General features: G+C 49.0%; 3 protein-coding genes, besides 2 other annotated features; 2 read left to right on the top strand and 1 right to left on the bottom strand.

The window, feature by feature from the left end:
- Window positions 1-1,132: 1,132 nt before the first annotated feature.
- On the top strand, window positions 1,133-3,322 carry GSTUM_00009126001 (uncharacterized protein). XM_002840509.2 has 1 exon: window positions 1,133-3,322. The coding sequence occupies exon 1, from the start codon at window positions 1,694-1,696 to the stop codon at window positions 3,032-3,034; it is 1,341 nt and encodes a 446-aa protein (XP_002840555.1). The 5' UTR covers window positions 1,133-1,693; the 3' UTR covers window positions 3,035-3,322.
- Window positions 3,323-3,336: 14 nt separating this feature from the next.
- Window positions 3,337-4,388, bottom strand: GSTUM_00009125001 (uncharacterized protein; the record flags this gene model as incomplete). XM_002840508.2 has 2 exons in its annotated part: window positions 3,337-4,208; window positions 4,285-4,388. The coding sequence occupies 2 exons, from the start codon at window positions 4,386-4,388 to the stop codon at window positions 3,392-3,394; spliced, it is 921 nt and encodes a 306-aa protein (XP_002840554.1). The 3' UTR covers window positions 3,337-3,391.
- A 1,994-nt stretch (window positions 4,389-6,382) lies between these two features.
- Window positions 6,383-6,388: a sequence feature (Short protein (GSTUM_00009123001, CAZ84744.1) was converted to a misc_feature.).
- Window positions 6,389-6,485: 97 nt separating this feature from the next.
- Window positions 6,486-6,524: a sequence feature (Short protein (GSTUM_00009123001, CAZ84744.1) was converted to a misc_feature.).
- A 2,670-nt stretch (window positions 6,525-9,194) lies between these two features.
- GSTUM_00009121001 (uncharacterized protein) lies at window positions 9,195-18,367 on the top strand. XM_002840506.2 is given in 17 exon segments: window positions 9,195-9,308; window positions 9,371-9,435; window positions 9,486-10,471; window positions 10,538-10,880; window positions 10,959-11,159; window positions 11,209-11,894; window positions 11,945-12,607; window positions 12,670-12,691; window positions 12,705-12,814; window positions 12,871-12,993; window positions 13,045-13,305; window positions 13,360-15,393; window positions 15,444-15,581; window positions 15,642-15,747; window positions 15,802-16,884; window positions 16,976-17,077; window positions 17,149-18,367. The coding sequence occupies 17 exon segments, from the start codon at window positions 9,253-9,255 to the stop codon at window positions 17,166-17,168; spliced, it is 6,999 nt and encodes a 2,332-aa protein (XP_002840552.1). The 5' UTR covers window positions 9,195-9,252; the 3' UTR covers window positions 17,169-18,367.

Raw genomic sequence — 18,367 nt, 5'->3', positions numbered from 1 at the left:
AACCGATGTCATTAATCGTATTTTTGATATTGTGTTACTTTCAACCATCGCTCCCGCAATTCACTGGATCAACTGAAGGCAATGAAATTCCGAAACTTGGTATTACCCACAACGCGAACAGTCCACAGCCCAGAAACCTCCTCCTCCCCTGCCATTCCCCCACCCCTATCTCTCCCTCCCCTCCCCCACATGCAGCTAAGGGCCTGTTTGGCAACGACCGTTCCGTTCAGTTTGTGACCGTTCCCCATACAAAAATGGTCGTCCTTCCTTTTCGAAATGGTCGTTTTGTATGTGTGAACGGAACGGTCGACCCGCCTTCCGTTCCCGCCGAACAGGCCCTAAGGGACCCTCACAGAGATTTCATCTCTGCCATGATCTCATGCGACCCTCTTTGTTCGCTTCACCTCAGATTTCCGGCAGGAAACAAACGACGAGTAGGCCCCGCTTAGTGGGGTAGGATCCCTAACGAGATACCCCGGATCATAATTTGCTTCTTCGAACAGTCTGACAAACTCTGCAAACAGGTGATAAAATTTTGCGGTACCGAGTATGAGTGCCCCAGTTTGCGAGAAAACGAGCAATGGGGGTTGTGACGACATGTCACAACCTTGGCACGAGTAGAGGAAAAAAGGAGAGGAAAGGTTGCAGTGTGGTGCAGGATTCGAGTTGCCCCTCCCTTTTTATGCCCACCAAATGTCTTGGCGCCAAGACGGTGGGAGAGAATGACTGCTTTACGAGATGCCCAAAGTCTGACAGCACCGAGGTAGCTGATGTTTGTGAGCTCGACTGCTATTGCATACCACCAAAATCTAGAGGCTCCGGCTGATTTTTCACCCATATGCAGCTGTTGCTGCCAAGTCTATCTATTGGACACCTTACTGGTACTAGATTTGTTTGACCTAATAGATGCTGAACAAAGACCATTGTGTGAACACAGTAGCAGAATAGTCATGCTCTTCATAGTTGTATGATACACAACTTGAAAAAAAAAATGAGCTGGTCAAAAAACCCACATCGAGTGAGCAAAGATGAGCCAAGCCATCTCTGTGACACCTGTTCACCAGAATCCACCCAACCCAAGACATCTGTTGGTCAAAACAAACCCCCGGAATAGAAAGCCTTCACTCCTGCAGCCTTCGACACCACGGTACGGTATTCAACGAACCAGGTCCTCGACCGCACGAATAAAGAATGTAAAGAAAACTGCCTATCCCTTACGATACCCCCCCCTCTCCAAAGGTGCTAGACAGTGGCCATATCGCCCATTCATCCCTTCCCCCTTCCCCCTTCCTTCCATCCCTTCCCGCCTCCCAGACCGAGCCATCCATACCAACCTTTTAAACGTCTCACATTACCGGTGCCACCAGTGTGCACCGCTACCGGCGCCACTACCACTGCTGCCCACCCACCCTCCCACCACTAGCGACCCAAATCAAACCCTCATCACACATACGCAAGCTCATCCTTCACGTCTCAATAATAATATTAACAAAAAGACGGGTAATAGTTGAATTTTATCATACATGCATTTACCTCCACGACTACTACGTTCAGCAGGATGAACTCGACTTCATCCTCATCCTCCCTCCCAACTTCCGTTGCATCCGCCGCGAACAAGTCTCACCAACCATTACCTGCAAAGCACCCATCTCGAGCTTTGGATTCTCAGGAGAGCAACGGGAGTACGACCGCAATGATAGCGACCATAGCAGCAACAAATGGTGGAGGAAGTGGTGGTAGCGTGGGTAATGGATGGGGCGTTCAATGGAGTGCTCTACAGGGTCTGGCAAGTTCAGCTCTGGGCAGCGATGTGGTAGCCGCTACGTCGGATCCTCCCCCAATGCAACCGCACGAATCGGCGGCGGCTATTCGGCGGAGGAAACGACTAACGGATGGAACGACGGCAACGGGTAGTGGAGGAAGGAGAAGCCATAGTTCGGGAAGCTGGCTAGGGGGAATTCCCATCTCAGTGGCTGACTCTTCAAGAGGTGCTGGTGGCAGTGGTAGTGGTGATGCACCTTCTCGTTCCGCTCGGGGGTCCGTCCTCGGCGAGCCTTCGTCACAGAATAGCACCAGGGGTCGAAAAATTTCTTACAAAAGATCTACTTCCCCGGACCCCACAGGCGGCCCCGCGCCCGAGAGCGAAAGGGACACATTGGCCTACGTCCATCATGTCAAACCCACGGATACCCTTGAGGGCGTAGTGATTATGTATAACATTCACGCCAGCGCCCTCCGCCGTGCGAACGGAATGTGGCCAAACGACAGCGTGCAACGACATAAAATTCTCCTCCTACCGGTTGAAGACTGCGGTGTTAAAGGGAAACCCATGGACCTGCTGAACCTAGACCCCACTCGCGACCAGCAAGAAAACTTACCACCCCCCCCAAGAAAGCCCACACCCGGAGAGGAGGCCATTGCAGAAGAGTGCGGTTACCGACACGAATCCTACGTAGTGATGGACGGCATTGGCCAAGTCGAGATCGCCCGCCTCGCTCGCAAAAAACTCTCACACTTTCCACCGCGTCGGCGAAAAGAGAGCGTGTTTACTAATGCGACCACCGGCTTCGGCACCCCACCATCGGATGACGAAGCTAGTGTGTTTAGAGGAATGACTCCCGGTGTTGGTGCCCTCGGAGGCTCTAGAGGTGAAGCGGGGGTGGTACTACACGCAGAAGAATCCATCACAAAGACGCTCATGGAGCTTGCCCAGGGGACTAGCGCTGGTTTGGAAAATGTCGGTGGGGTGATTGAGGGGTTTGTGAGGAAGTGGACTGCCAAGGCACAGGATTTCGCGACGCATGATTTGATTGAGCTGACACAGAGGCTGGGATTTGAGATTGAGGATGATGATGGAAGTGGTAGTGGGGGTGGAAATGCTGGAGGTAGTAGTGGAAGTGGGGAAAGGGCTGCGGGGAATTGGAGGATGGGCAGTTCTACTGCCCGTGGTGACGGGAGGGTTGTCAGAGAGAGACTGCCCAGATCTCGGAGGGAGCGGGGTGATGGAGTGAAGAACGGGGATAAGCTACTTTAAGGATTAAGTTTTGGTCTGGCTTTCTTACTACATTGGGTCTAATGAAATCGGGTTACAAATATGGGAACGGATTGGTGATCTCCCCTCCTACCCCTCTGATAGTGATTTCTTTTGTAGTATTCAGGTATCGATCAGGATTGATGGTGGTATTTTTCGGATTCTTTTCACCTTTTTCACCGTGTTTTTACCGGCTGGCGTATCAGGAGTTTTTTCTTTTTCCCTTCACGCTACCTTACTCAGGCCTACGGTTCCACTCAGGCTTCCCATAGACCTTTCTTTTGTCCAGTGCCAATGTTAATAAGAAAAAACATAGTATCAAGTATCATTAATTACGACCCAGCCAGAGTTGCTTCCTCGTCATACAGACATATTCATTTTGATACTAGGATGTGGATCATACCCTACGAGTTCAAAGTCCTCGAATTTGAAGTCATCAATATCATCCACTTGCCTATTGATCTTGAGAGTAGGGAACTCCCTAGGGGCCCTCTCCAACTGCCCCTTCAACGCATCCGCATGATCGGCATAAACATGCGCATCCCCCATAGTGTGTATAAACTCCCCAGGCTCCAGGCCACACACATGCGCAATCATTATCGTGAGGAGCGCGTACGAAGCGATATTAAACGGGACACCAAGCCCCATATCACAGCTCCTCTGATACAACACACAACTCAGCGCCCCCATACCTTTCCCCTCCTTGTACGAGACATAGAATTGGGCAAACATGTGACACGGCGGCAACGCCATCTTCGCCAGATCCGCCGGATTCCAAGCGCTCATGATGATGCGGCGGTCGTAGGGGTTGTTCTTGAGCTTGTATATGACGTCGGCGAGCTGATCCACGCCCTGGCCCGAGTAGTCCGTGTGGCAGTCGACGTACTTTGCGCCAAAGTGCCGCCACTGAAATCCGTAGACGGGGCCCAGGTCACCCTCCGCGCGCTCCGTCAGCCCGATGCTGTCCAGGTAAGCGCGCGACCCGTTTCCCTCCCAGATCTTCACGCCCACGGCCGAGAGCGGGGCGTTGCTGGTCGAGCCCGAAATGAACCAGAGGAGCTCGTGAAGGATGGCTTTGTGGAAGAGGCGCTTTGTCGTCAGGAGGGGGAATGTGTGGTTTTTCAGGTTGAAGCGGAGCTGTGGGGGTGCAAAGAGGGAGATTGTGCCCGTTCCTGTTCTATTTATTTGGTGGGGCTTTGTCAGGTTGTGTTTTTTTCGTGGGTGAGTATAGAAGGGGTGGTATTGTACTGCACCTGTCTGGTCGGTGCTCGCCGTTGGTTAGAATGTTACGGACCAGGTCCAGGTACTGGTATTCTGGGTGGGTGGGGTTTTCCCGCTGAGTGGAGGAAGTAGACATTTTTTCGATTTGTGTGGGTTGAACTTGGGGGGGTTTGGGATGGTGGGGGTGGAAGGGGGAAAGGTTGGGGAGGATGGTTATTTACCGAGGAACCCCACCAAATCACGTGGATAAACAACCGTATGATACCTGTATGTCCATGATATTAGACATGCCTTTCCAGGGTTCATGCGTTTTTAGCATTGGGTTGGAACAGCTTCCGGCAAGCGAGAATGAAAGGGTAATGTTGGGTGGGCAAATTGCAGAGGCCCTGTCGGATGGGTACGCTTCTTCTTTTAGAACTTTTTTCTCCGAGATGGGAGAAACGCATTTGAAGAGTCACAACCAAAGTGGGGTTTTTTTCTTGAGAATGATATCATAAAGGAGTTTTCGGTTTTCTCTCAACTTTACAAGTACTTAGAACAAGCCAGGGGTTGATGTTAATTCTGAGGGGGGATATCATGAACTACTCGTACCATTATTAAATTTAACTTTGGCACATGGAGCGGCAAGGAAATGCTAAGCAGTCATAAGGCTCCTGCGCCACAACGATAGCAGAATTGGCATCAACTCGAGACACCCGAGGGCTAGAGTGTAATTCACAAGCAGCCGACACTAGGAATAAAGCCACGATCTATCTTCTGCAGGGGACCATGAAAGTTGGCATAAAATTAGGAACCCACTCAACCAAATAGTCATGAACACCGGCATAGCGCCAAAGGATGGATTCCCAGCCGCGGGGCAGGTACTGAGTAGTGCCGCCGGTGCTGGCTTTGTGCCTTTTAATGTTTGGGTAGAGACTGCTCCCGTGGCATTGTGCAGTTCGCAAAAGGGATATATCAGATTAGCAAGCGTTAGGGGGAAAACCGAGATACTCTATGGACGGTAACCTGCCATCACAAGAAATCACTCATGCCACTTAAATTGAAAAAATTGTCGCGTGTAGAACCGTAGGTGGTGTGGGCACTGGGAGGGCTTATTCGAAGGCTTTATGGGGGATATTTCCATGGGTGAGGATAAAGTTTGTTATATTGGGGATCGCCTTGTACCGGTATTGTACGAGGTCGTGGTTGTGTTTATGCTTCGCGTTTTGTCTCTTTGAAGACAAGTTTCGACATTCTGTGGCTTAGCCTAGGGTCCGAGCCCTCCATACCCTAGAGCGGTCAAGGCCTAGGTGCTTTGTAGTAGGTGAGAAGTAAATTGATGTTCAGAGATAATAGGGCGGATTGTGGTAGCAAGTCCGTGGTAGATCCACCGCGCACACCATTGGTAAATCCCTCGGTACAAAGTGTGCGATCCTGTTCATGGGATGGGTAATTTTTCCCGTTTGATGCCTGAGAATGCCCCGGACATCATCCTTTGAAAAGTTCTGAAGTACAGGTTGTAAAAAAAAAAAACAGAAGAAAATAACTCCCCACCACCGCGCTCCATTTTCGTGTGTTTTGTTTAACCCCCCCAAAGCCAAGCTCGTCTACCTTACGGTGGCGTCGTATTTGGCCTTAAACCACTTAATAGAGTCGGCCTGGTTGATACGATGCGAAGCACCGACTCTTGACTGGCACCTCCTGCGCTTGGCAACACGAAGACCGGGACGGGACCTGAATTCCACCCATCAGTATTTGCCCACACATGGTTTAACCCCCTCCAAGACGAACGCTCCTGGATTGACTCCGGCACTCACATAATGCAATAGAAATCCATTCCGTAAATACCGATAGCCGGGTCGTATTTGATTCCCAAATCGATGTGCTCGGAGATGCCAAAGCCGAAGTTGCCAGTCTCAGAGAAGTTCTTCTTACGGAGCTCGTACTCCTTGACCTTCAACCCACGTTCGATGATTTCTTCAGCTTTGGGTCCGCGGACAGTGACGTGCACCGCAATCTTCTCGTTACGACGGATACCGAAGGTACGGACGGTGTAACGAGCCTTGCTATATACGGGAGTTTGACCAGAAAGCTGCTCCAACACCTTGGCGGCACGAGTAAGCCTATCCCCGGATTCTCCGACACTGATATTTAGAACTGATTGTTTCATTAGCTCCTGGTATTCTTTCTTTTCGAGACCGAGTGCCCGGGCTGTGGGTTTCCGATGACGACGAGGATGATTATGGGGACAAACCAAGCTTCTCAATGCGGAGCTCACGCATGGGGTTGGCATCTTTGGATTTGGTGTCGGCCTTTATTTTTCAAGACACTCTCGTCAGTATATTACCCTTTTTCAAATCTAAAGAAGTGTGTTGATTTCGAAGAAACGTAGTTGGGAGGGCAGGAACAAAATTGCGGAACTGACCATTGTGTTTATTATCTGGTTTGCTGATTGTTGTTGGGGGGGGGTATTCAGCGTTGATCGTCTTGTCGTCCGTTAGCATTTATCGTTAATTTGCATCGGAGAGTTCCCTCACCTTCAATTCTGCCCAGTTTGTTGGTGGGGGCAGTCACATCCACACTGGTGGTAGGGCTTGAGATATGCAGGCTGACTCAAAGGTCAGTCAGCTATTTCTGTCTTGCCAAGCATTTGAGCTTGGGTGCCAACATCGACAACAACACCCGCTTTGCGTCTATCCTTCTCTAGAGACCATCCCACCCTCGCGAGCCTCATTACTTTATTCAATCATCGTGACTAGAGGAGCTCTAAAGGCGGCTTGTCCTATCCCGCTAGCAATCATGTCTTCAAAACAACAAGGAAAAATGGTGAGTCTTCTCCTTCACCCTTTTGGCGTCTGGAGATGCCTTCGTTGACGCGGAGAAAGACGCTGATTGAATCTAGGCCAACCTCGTACGTGACTACCAACCCCGTGGGAGAATTGGTCTCAGATGATTGTGATATACCTCCATAATACTGACGGATGTATAGATCAACTATCGTATGCGGGTGACAATGACCGATGGCCGCCAGCTAACAGGGACGCTTTTAGCGTTTGACAAGGTGCCTATAAACAAGCGTTGCATGCCTATCAACCGAGCTAATGGTGTCGTCTAGCACATGAATGTCGTTCTAGCAGATACCGAAGAATTCCGCCGCATCAAACGAAAACCTAAAACTACCGCTCCAGCTGCCAGCACCGTAGGTCAGATCACCGAGGAAAAGCGCACCCTAGGTCTCATCATCTTGCGAGGACTTCACATTGTTTCTTTATCCGTCGAGTCTCCACCCCCAGCGGATCCCTCTTCTCGTTTAGGCACGACTACCGCTGGTGGCCCATCGGCTGCTGGTGTTGCGGCTGCCGGACCGGGCATCAGTAGGCCTGCCGGGAGAGGGCTCCCGATCATTGGTATGGGGGCTCCCCCACCTCCGGGAGGGCTGCCACCACAGATGGGTGGGCCTGTGGGCTTGCAGGGTCCCATGAGGAATGTTGGTCTTGGACAGGCCCCACCTCCGATGGGTGCCGCTCCCCCGCCAGGTGGGTTTCCCGGAGCCCCCCCCCCAGGTTTTCAAGGTGGAATACCCGGCGCGCCTCCCGGATTCCAGCCTCCACCAGGCTTTCAGGGCGGCAGAGGATTTCCTCCACATCCTCCTGGGTTTGGAAGATAGACGGGAGATTGTTGGTGGGGGTTGGGGTCTGGATGCTTTGTCTTGTTATCATCAGATGTTAAAGCTAGTGGGAAAAAGGTTGACAGGCATTGTATCGGGAATTGCAGATGAAAATGGTGCTGTAATATAATCCTTCAAACGGCTTTATTTCTATTCCTTCTTACGAAGTCTACGGTGACCCGATAAGTGAAGAATACTAGACCGAATTATTGGGCAAAGATTAGAACAAGATAGCGTCCGTGCAGTGTGAGAGATGTGCCATATCATCTACTCTACGGCAGCGTCTACCGCATGGGTTCCTGAGCTTACTCATAACTTCTCATACCCAAAAACCCAGGCTTATTTCTACCTCAATTTAAAATCACGAGGCGCTGCCTGCTAACGCCTGGACGGGCAATATCCATGAATCATAGAAGCCGTGTGTGACCATATGGGTGTCGTATCTCATCGAAATCACAAAGGACATGCTGGTACCGGCACCTACTCGTAAATCCTGGCCTGGATATGCCCGTACTGTATTATTTGCATACCCATAGGGTGGACCTGGTGTTACTGGTACGGTATTAGCGTTAGCGTACAGCTGTCACATCTGTTCTCCCAGCCCAGCGAAAATGCGTTCTACAACACCGGTAGTGCGCCTTACGAGTGAAACACTCAAAGGTGTGATAGGGTAATTCGCTCATTTCACGAGTACCGGTGCGGTAGTTGACCAACAGATGGATAGTCGTAGAGTGGAGAGGGTCTCGGTATTTTAGGTCACGGTGCTAAGCTTCTCCCGGTGCGTGCTTTGGAATCTCGATTTTAATATCGAAAGTACCGGTACCGTACAAGTACCAGTAATTATGTCAGACTGGATCGCTTGAGTGAAGAGGCTTTGGATAGACTATCATGCCATATCAAGTTACGGTGTCGCGAGTTAAGCTGCAGCCGCACTGCCTAACTCTGATATGATAAGAGCTCCGGATAATGCCGGTATCGACTTCAATCGCCCGGAGACTGGTCGTATGACACAAGTACGATATTTGTACGATACGAATAATATCATAATACCGGTACCGGTAGTCTACCGGTATCATGGGCTCTCTCATATCGCTGATTTTCAGCCTCACCCACCGCGAAACCCCATCCCCTTCTCCCACACAATATTGCGTGTCAGATTGTATGATTATGTAATGTAATTCTTCACATTTAGCACGTCTCCACCTAAAGTTACCACGGAAAGCTAAACCACATGTCTTCACACTGAGTTCCACCATCACCATTGCAACACCAGCACATCTTCCGCTCCTACATATTCCTTAGTCACTTAAACTCTTTCTATATTTTGACGATTCTCTCAGACTTTGAAGCCGTCATGGCTTCTCCGCAGCTCGACACTCTGGGGAGGATTTTTACAGATATCCGTAGCAAGTACGCGAGATGGCTCAGCTCCTTGTCTTCCTGTGCGTGGCTGATTGTGAGGTTTGTTGTAGGCATGAGGAAATACGACAGAAGGCGACAAATGATTTGAAGATACACTTAGAGGTTGTTTCTCGAGGTAAGACTGCCGGTTCGGATGTTCTAACTTGATGCTAACGGAGCTTATAGAGCATTCAAGCGAGGGGTTTGCCCGGTACTATGCGGAGGTGAATCGGCGAGTCTCGGAATTTATCCACAGCAATGATAGCGTCGACAAGATTGGAGGAATCCTTGCTTTGGGTGTACTCATTGATGTCGACCATGACGATAGCACACAGAAGACTACACGATATGCCAACTATTTGCGCAGCATCATGCGCGGAAATGACAACCACTGCATGGTTCTTGCCGCGAAGACTCTGGGACAGCTTGCTGCCCCTGGAGGAACCTTAACTTCAGAGTTGGTAGAGAGCGAGGTGAAACAAGCGTTAGAGTGGCTGCAGGTTGACAGACAGGAAAATCGACGGTTTGCTTCAGTGCTGTTGTTGAGGGAACTAGCCAGAAGCTCACCTACCCTTATCTACGGTTTCCTCAGTCAAATATTGGACTTAATATGGGTGGCTTTACGGGACCCAAAGGTCCTTATTCGGGAAACTGCCGCGGAAGCCTTGGGTGTTTGCCTCGGGATTATGAAAAACCGCGACCAGAAGAACCGCGATCAATGGTACGCAAAGATTTTGGAAGAGGCGAGATCAGGGTTGAGAATAAGCACCACCGATGCCACTCACGGGAGTCTTTTAATATTTTCACAGTTACTCGACACCGCTGGGATGTTCATGGGCGCAAGTTATAGGGAAACTTGTGATATTGTCTTGCGACTAAAAGATAACCGGGATCATGGGATAAGAAAACTGACTGTGAAGATGATTCCCTGTTTGGCCAAATATAACCCAGTGGAATTCGTCAATTCTTATCTCCATAAGTTCATGATGCATCTGCAAACACAGCTTAAGAAGAAAGACTCCGAGGACAGAGGGGCAGCATACAAGGCCATCGGAGACGTAGCTTTGGCTGTTGGCAGCAGTATGGGGCCGTACCTCGATCACATACTGACAAGCATCAAAGATGGTTTAACGATGAAAGGGTATTTTTGGTTCTTACATCCTGCCTCATCCGTGGTGCTGATATGTGATAGGAGAAATCGTGCACAGCGTGCAGAACAAGAAGCGCCCATATTCGAGTGCATCAGTATGTTAGCAACTGCAGTTGGTCAGGCTTTGACGAAGCACATGCACGACCTCTTAGACCTCATATTTGCTTGCGGTCTGAGTGTAAAGCTTACGCAAGCCCTGGTCGATCTCTCCCACTACCTCCCCCCTTTACTGCCGACAATCCAGGAGAGACTCCTTAATATGATCAGCATGGTTCTCTGTGGACGATCTTTCAAGCCTCTAGGGAGCCCTACACCGCCTCAGGCTCCCTCAACCGCTGCCGGAAAGCAATACAGAGATGGGCAAACCCCAGAGGAAAGGGATGCAGAAATCACTCTTGCTCTGCATACCTTGGGAAGCTTTGATTTTACTAGTAGGCCTTCACCGCCACCCTTCCCATCTGGATCTCCCGTAGTAGGGGAGGTGCCAGGGACCCTGACTGACATACCAGACCACATTTTGAATGAGTTCGTTCGTGACATTGCGATGAAATACGTCGAAGACGACAATACAGAGGTCCGCAAAGCAGCAGCATTAACTTGCTGTCAACTTTTTGTCCGCGATCCCATATGCTTCCAGACTAGTAATCACGCAATTCAGGTCGTTGGCGAAGTGATGGAGAAGTTATTGACGGTAGCGATTGCTGATCCAGGTATGCCAATTCCCTGAAAACCCTAAACATATCGCTCATTCGTTTCCAGATCCGGATATCCGAAAGACTGTTTTGCTTTCTTTAGATGCCCGGTTTGATAGACATCTCGCCAAGGCCGAGAACGTTCGTTCCTTGTTCTTGGCTCTAAATGACGAGATTTTTGCGATCCGAGAAGCCGCAATTACTATTATCGGCAGGCTCACACTCCACAACCCTGCCTACGTTATACCATCCCTTAGAAAGACCCTGATACAACTCCTCACGGAGTTGGAATATTCGAGCGTCCCCCGCAACAAGGAGGAGAGTGCTAGACTCCTTAGTCACCTTGTAGCGGCGTCTCAGAAGCTTATCCGGCCATATGTAGAGCCGATGGTCACTGTTCTCCTTCCAAAAGCGAGAGATCCAAGCGCAGGTGTGGCGTCAAGTATCTTGACAGCTCTAGGAGAGCTTGCTACTGTTGGTGGAGAGGATATGGTACCATATATACCTGAACTGATGCCTTTAATCATCGAGACACTTCAAGATCAAAGCTCTCCGACCAAACGGGATGCAGCTCTCAGAACCCTAGGGCAGTTGGCGAGCAACTCCGGATATGTTATTGAACCATATGTTCAATACCCACAGCTTCTCACCATCTTAGTCGGTATCGTGAAGACTGAGCAGAACACCACTCTGCGAAAAGAGACGATCAAGTTGATGGGTATTCTTGGAGCGTTGGATCCCTATAAACATCAGGTCTAACCTTGTCCCTATAACCGAGCTGGAAGATTGCTAACCAAGGTTAGACTGTTGAGAGAAGCTCGGAGATACACCTATCAGATCAGGCCACTGCAGTTACCGATGTTTCCTTGATTATGACGGGCCTTACCCCTTCGAATGAAGAGTACTACTCCACTGTGGTTATTAATTCGTTGATGAATATGCTTAAGGATCCCTCACTCGGGCAGCACCACTCATCTGTTATTGACGCTATCATGAATATTTTCAAAACTCTAGGACTAAAATGTGTTCCATTTCTCGGACAAATTATCCCCGGCTTCATCGCGGTTACGCGGGCTTGCCCGACTAGCAAACTGGACCCGTACTTCAATCAGTTAAGTATTTTAGTCTCCATTGTCAAGCAACATATCCGAAACTTCCTCCCCAGCATCCTCGCACTTATTAGGGACTATTGGGAGTCGGCATCGGGATTGCAACCTACTATCCTCCAGCTTGTTGAGGCCATCGCGCATTCCCTAGAGGGGGAATTCAAAGTGTATCTTGCGCAACTTCTCCCACTCATGCTCAAAGTTTTAGAGACAGCAGATCCCAGCCGCCCTGGCCCATCAGAGAAGGTGCTCCATGCCTTTGTCGTATTTGGTTCAAGCAGTGAGGAATATATGCATCTCATCTTGCCCGTGGTTGTCCGAATGTTCGAAAAGCCTGGGCACCGGATTCAAACCAGGAAAGTGGCGATGGAAACTGTGGCAAGGCTATCCCGAAAAGTCAACATATCCGATCACGCTTCTAGAATCGTGCATCCATTATCGAGGGTTTTGATGACAGGAAATCAGACAGGTAACCATGAGCTAAAAATGACAGCTCTCGATACTCTGTGCGCTCTTGTGTTCCAACTTGGGCACGATTATGCTCATTTCATTCCAATGATTAACAAAGTGAGAAATACTGCATCCAAAGATACTTTGCTCGATTTACTAACGACACTTTTTAGATTTTACAAGTGAACAAGATACAGCACACTAATTATGAACTTCTTGTGAGCAAACTACTGAAGGGAGAGCCGTTGCCACAAGACTTGAGCCCCGACGAGATGTATGTATATTATAGCCCCCCTGTAACTATATATTATGTTAACAAAAGTAGGTATGGCGAAAACCCTGATGAGGTATCTTTCGCAGACTTTGGACCAAAGAAGTTACCAGTAAACCAGCAGCATCTGAAAAACGCTTGGGAGGCATCGCAACGCTCGACTCGCGAGGATTGGCAGGAGTGGATCCGTCGATTTAGTGTGGAGCTTTTGAAGCAATCACCATCTCATGCCCTGAGGGCATGCGCTGGACTGGCAGGGGCATATTATCCCCTGGCCAGAGATCTTTTTAACGCTGCATTTGTGTCATGTTGGACTGAGTTATATGATCAATACCAGGTGGGTACCCTCGTTCTAATTCGTTGGGCGTACTGTTATCTAAGTTTCTATTAGGAAGAATTGGTTCGGTCCATTGAAACTGCCCTTGTTTCGCCTCACATTCCACCTGAGATCTTGCAAATCCTCCTGAATCTTGCGGAGTTTATGGAGCACGATGACAAAGCCTTACCCATCGACATAAGGACTCTCGGGATGTACGCGGCCAAGTGTCATGCATATGCAAAAGCCCTGCATTATAAAGAATTAGAATTCCTTCAAGAGCCTCAATCAAGCGTTATTGAGGCGCTCATTAGTATCAATAATCAACTGCAGCAGTCGGACGCGGCGATAGGTATTCTGCGGCGAGCTCAGCTATATAATGACGTCCCCCTGCGTGAATCGTGGTTCGAGAAGCTGCAACGTTGGGAAGAGGCCCTGAAAGCTTACCAGGAGAAGGAAGCAACTGAACCTAATTCTTTTGAGATAACCATGGGTAAAATGAGATGTCTCCATGCTCTCGGTGAATGGGATCATCTCTCTCAACTTGCCCAGGATAAGTGGCGGCATGCGGGCCGTGATGTCCAACGCTTGATTGCTCCTCTTGCTGCTGCGGCGGCCTGGGGGCTGGGGCAATGGGAGTTGATGGATGAATACATTATGGTAATGAAGGAACACTCGCCGGATAGGAGTTTCTTTGGTGCGATTCTCGCACTGCATAGGAATCAATTCGAGGATGCTGCGAAACACATAGAAAAGGCTAGAGAGGGTTTAGATACGGAGTTGAGCGCCCTGGTTGGCGAGAGCTACAACCGGGCATACAGTGTGATTGTTCGGGTTCAAATGTTGGCGGAACTTGAGGAGATTATAACTTACAAGCAGAACACCAACCAGCCGGAGAAGCAGGAGACCATGAGGCGCACGTGGACCAAGCGCCTCAAGGGGTGTCAGCGGAACGTAGAAGTCTGGCAACGAATGCTAAAAGTACGGGCTCTCGTGATCTCGCCGAAGGAGAACATGGACATGTGGATAAAGTTCTCGAATCTATGCCGAAAGTCGGGGAGGATAGGGCTCGCCGAAAAGTCCTTGAATTCATTACTTCCACAGAACGAGAGCATTGGGTCGATATCAGGCACTTCTGTTCCTCCACAAGTCACTTATGCACGCTTGAAATTTATGTGGGCTACCGGACAGCAGGAGGAGGCTATCCAGCACTTGTTTGATTTCACAGATTCCCTATCCCATGACTTAAGAGTCAACATGACAAATGGTCACTCCCACGGCCCTCAGCAAACGATGACAATAGCAATTGATGATGAGCATACGCGCCTTCTTGCTAGATGTTATCTTAAGCAGGGCGAATGGCAAGTAGCATTGCATAAGAGTTGGCATGCTGAGCCACGGACCTCTTCTAGAATCTTGGACTCTTACCAAAAAGCAACTTACTTCCACAAGGACTGGTACAAAGCATGGCACGCTTGGGCACTAGCAAATTTTGAGGTGGTGACAGCAGCGTCTATACCAGAAGGACGGGAAAATGGCCGCCTAAATTCAGAAATGATACAAAGCCACGTGATTCCTGCCGTCAGCGGATTCTTCCGTTCGATTGCTCTTTCAGCTGGAAGCTCTCTTCAAGACACTCTTAGACTACTCACCCTATGGTTTGCGCATGGCGGCAACCCGGAAGTCAATATGGCTGTCACCGATGGTTTCAACACTGTTAGCGTGGATACTTGGTTGGAAGTCATCCCACAGCTGATTGCCAGGATCAACCAACCTGACTCGACAGTGAGACATTCCATTCATCAGCTTCTTGCTGAGGTCGGGAGGGCGCATCCTCAAGCTTTAGTATACCCATTGACTGTTGCGGCAAAGTCGCATTTCTCAAGACGTCAGAAGTCAGCCGCCCAGATTATGGACAGCATGAAAGCACATAGCCCGAAACTAGTCGAGCAAGCAGAGATAGTTAGTCAAGAGCTTATCCGAGTCGCAGTCTTATGGCATGAGCTTTGGCATGAAGGACTTGAAGAAGCTTCTAGACTGTACTTTGGAGATCACAATATTGAGATGATGTTTAAAACACTCGAACCACTCCATGATATGTTGGAACGGGTATGTGTTACGATGTCAATTCGCATTTCCAAAAGCTGACATGACTCCAGGGACCTGAAACACTGCGAGAGATCTCATTCCACCAGGCGTTTGGTAGAGATCTTCACGAGGCTAAAGAGTGCTGTTCTGCCTACAAACGAACCGGGGAAGTTGGGGATCTTAATCAGGCGTGGGATCTATACTACCAGGTATTATATGCGTAACACTCTTCGCGGCTCAAACCGGTCATCCCTAATTTTTGGCTATAGGTATTCCGTAAGATTACCAAACAATTACCGCAACTCAACTCTTTGGACCTCCAATATGTATCGCCTAAGTTACTAGGGGCCCTTGAGCTTGACTTAGCCGTACCTGGTATGGTTCCCAAATTCTATAAATAGCTGTTATTTGTTATCTGACATCTTGTAGGCACATATGCGACCGGCAAACCTGTCGTGAGGATCATGAGCTTCGATCCGACTTTTAGTGTCATCTCATCCAAGCAGAGGCCCAGAAAGTTGACCATTAAGGGAAGTGATGGCAACCCTTATCAATATGCCTTGAAGGGACACGAAGATATCCGCCAGGATGAGCGTGTTATGCAGCTTTTCGGTCTCGTAAATACCTTGTTGTCCGTGGATTCCGAGTGTTTCAAGAGGCATCTCAATATACAACAATACCCGGTCATCCCGCTATCGCAAAATTCAGGCCTACTTGGATGGGTCCCCAATAGCGACACCCTACATGTGTTGATCAGAGAATATCGGGACAGTCGGAAGATTCTTTTGAACATTGAGCATAGAATCATGTTGCAGATGGCCCCCGACTATGACAACTTGACACTTATGCAAAAAGTTGAGGTTTTCGGGTACGCTTTAGACAATACTACTGGACAAGATCTTTACCGAGTCTTATGGTTGAAGAGCAAGAGCTCTGAAGCCTGGCTTGATCGCCGCACAAACTACACTAGGTCCTTGGGCGTAATGTCTATGGTTGGATACATTCTTGGGCTTGGCGATAGACACCCGTCCAATCTAATGCTTGACCGTGTTACTGGGAAAGTCGTCCACATCGATTTCGGAGATTGTTTTGAGGTCGCCATGCACCGCGAGAAATATCCTGAGAAAGTGCCTTTTAGACTTACGCGCATGTTGACCTATGCTATGGAGGTCAGTAACATCGAAGGTAGCTTTAGGACAACGTGCGAAGCCGTCATGAAAGTGCTTCGAGAAAATAAGGAATCCCTCATGGCAGTTCTAGAAGCCTTTATGCACGACCCGTTAATGCACTGGCGCCTCGGAACGAAAGAGAGTCCAGCGGAAATCGGGCCGGCAGGTATGCCAGGAGAAAACGGCAGGCGTCGTAGTATTGTTGCTACACTAGATCACCCAGAATTGCTCCGACTTCGGAACGATTCTTCAGATGGAGATGAAAACGACTCCTCAAGAAAGCCCGAGGCGCAGAACGAACGCGCCCTGCAAGTGCTCGAGCGCGTCAAGGCCAAATTAACAGGTACGCTGATTTTAAGTTTCTACTTTACCCCCTCTCGTGCTTGCGCGCAATTGATGCTAACACGGAGGTTTTTTTTCCCTCCCCTTACTAGGAACCGACTTCAAACCCGGCGAGGAACTTGAGATCTCCAAACAGGTGGCGAGGTTAATCGATCAGGCTACAAACCTGGAAAACCTTTGCCAGCACTATATCGGTATGCATCCGCCATCGCGTCTTCCTTCCCCCCTTGCAATTTACTTTATTAACGTTTACTCTTTTCTTTAGGTTGGTGCTCGTTCTGGTAGTTCTTCTTGTTCTCCTTTTTTCGCCCCCGTGAAGGACTTAGTTTATCGGGGCCTTGAATCTTTTTTTACGAATCTTTTTCAGACAACTATTCCCCTTTCTGCGCCTCTTTTTACCTTTTCTCTTTTGCCTTTTCATTTATATTTTCTTTGTGGCGATTCATTCCTCGGCGATATTGTGCGTAGGGACTTTTCATGGGAAGGAGGGAGGAGGTGGGAGGACACTTATAATTCTTGCTTTTACCGTAGTATATCGTGGCGTAGTGACATTGGAATGCGCAGTATACCGTATTTTGTACGAGTAATCACGATATTGTAGCCTTTGAGAGATATTGTTTCCTGGGACGATTCTCATAATTCAGTCAACCGCAGTCATCATTATCACTTATAACATACAGTATTCCACCTCATAGCTAGCGCCCCTCATGATGGGCCATCTACCCAAATACTAGCCACTACCCGAGCATTCAAATTCCGACTAAAGTTCAGCCAATCACTTTGCCCAAGCCTGCAGATGGCTCACTATGGCGTGGAATACGTCCTTTCCCCCTCATTTCTTCCTTCAATCCCCACACCATACCCCAGTACAATACTACCATACCTCAGTACAATACTCGAGTACATACCAGGAACTCAAGCTCGTCATCTCCCTCCCCGCTCATTTAATCCCCTCCCGCCTCCCCCGAATATTCCCCAACATAGACATAGCTCTGGGACGGACAACAACAACTCATGGTTGGCGACGCAACCGATCGCGCAACAACCGCAATCTCCCCAGGCAACCAACCCCCATTATCCCAACCAAAAGGGGTCGATCGATAGTCTACTAATTACGATAGAAGAAAGTGGGAAGAAAAGGATACAGTAGCCGACCCCACAGTCCTAATTAGAGGAGGAGGAAGGTTGGAATAAGTTTTCGCCAAGATACCCTGCGGGGTACCAAATCATGGGAATACGTACTGTACAGTACCTACTTTTGCATGTCGGTGTTATTGTAACGATGTGTGTAAGACAATCGGCTCTGTTATATAGTTTTACCTTACTATTGATACCGTACTACTTGTATCATACTCTTATTCGTGAAAGATTTCGGGTATCATACGTACTAGATCGGTATGATAGACAAGGTGAAGGCGCGAAAAAATACCGGCAGAAGAAAAAAAGTCTTCTACCGGCAAGTTAGTCGGGGTTTGGGGAGGGGT

Source organism: Tuber melanosporum, assembly GCF_000151645.1.
Source record: "Tuber melanosporum whole genome shotgun sequence assembly, scaffold_52, strain Mel28".
NCBI lineage: Eukaryota > Fungi > Ascomycota > Pezizomycetes > Pezizales > Tuberaceae > Tuber > Tuber melanosporum.
The sequence above is the reverse complement of the archived record's forward strand: the minus strand, read 5'-3'. Positions and strand labels throughout refer to the sequence as shown.

Bases quoted from the DNA above. Each gene is read 5' to 3' on its own strand.
- GSTUM_00009121001 (XM_002840506.2), top strand. From the start codon at position 9,253: ATGGCTTCTCCGCAGCTCGACACTCTGGGGAGGATTTTTACAGATATC. The intron at 9,309-9,370 runs GTACGCGAGATG...GGTTTGTTGTAG, and splicing joins TTTACAGATATCCGTAGCAA to GCATGAGGAAATACGACAGA. The intron at 11,160-11,208 runs GTATGCCAATTC...ATTCGTTTCCAG, and splicing joins GGTAGCGATTGCTGATCCAG to ATCCGGATATCCGAAAGACT.
- GSTUM_00009126001 (XM_002840509.2), top strand. From the start codon at position 1,694: ATGATAGCGACCATAGCAGCAACAAATGGTGGAGGAAGTGGTGGTAGC.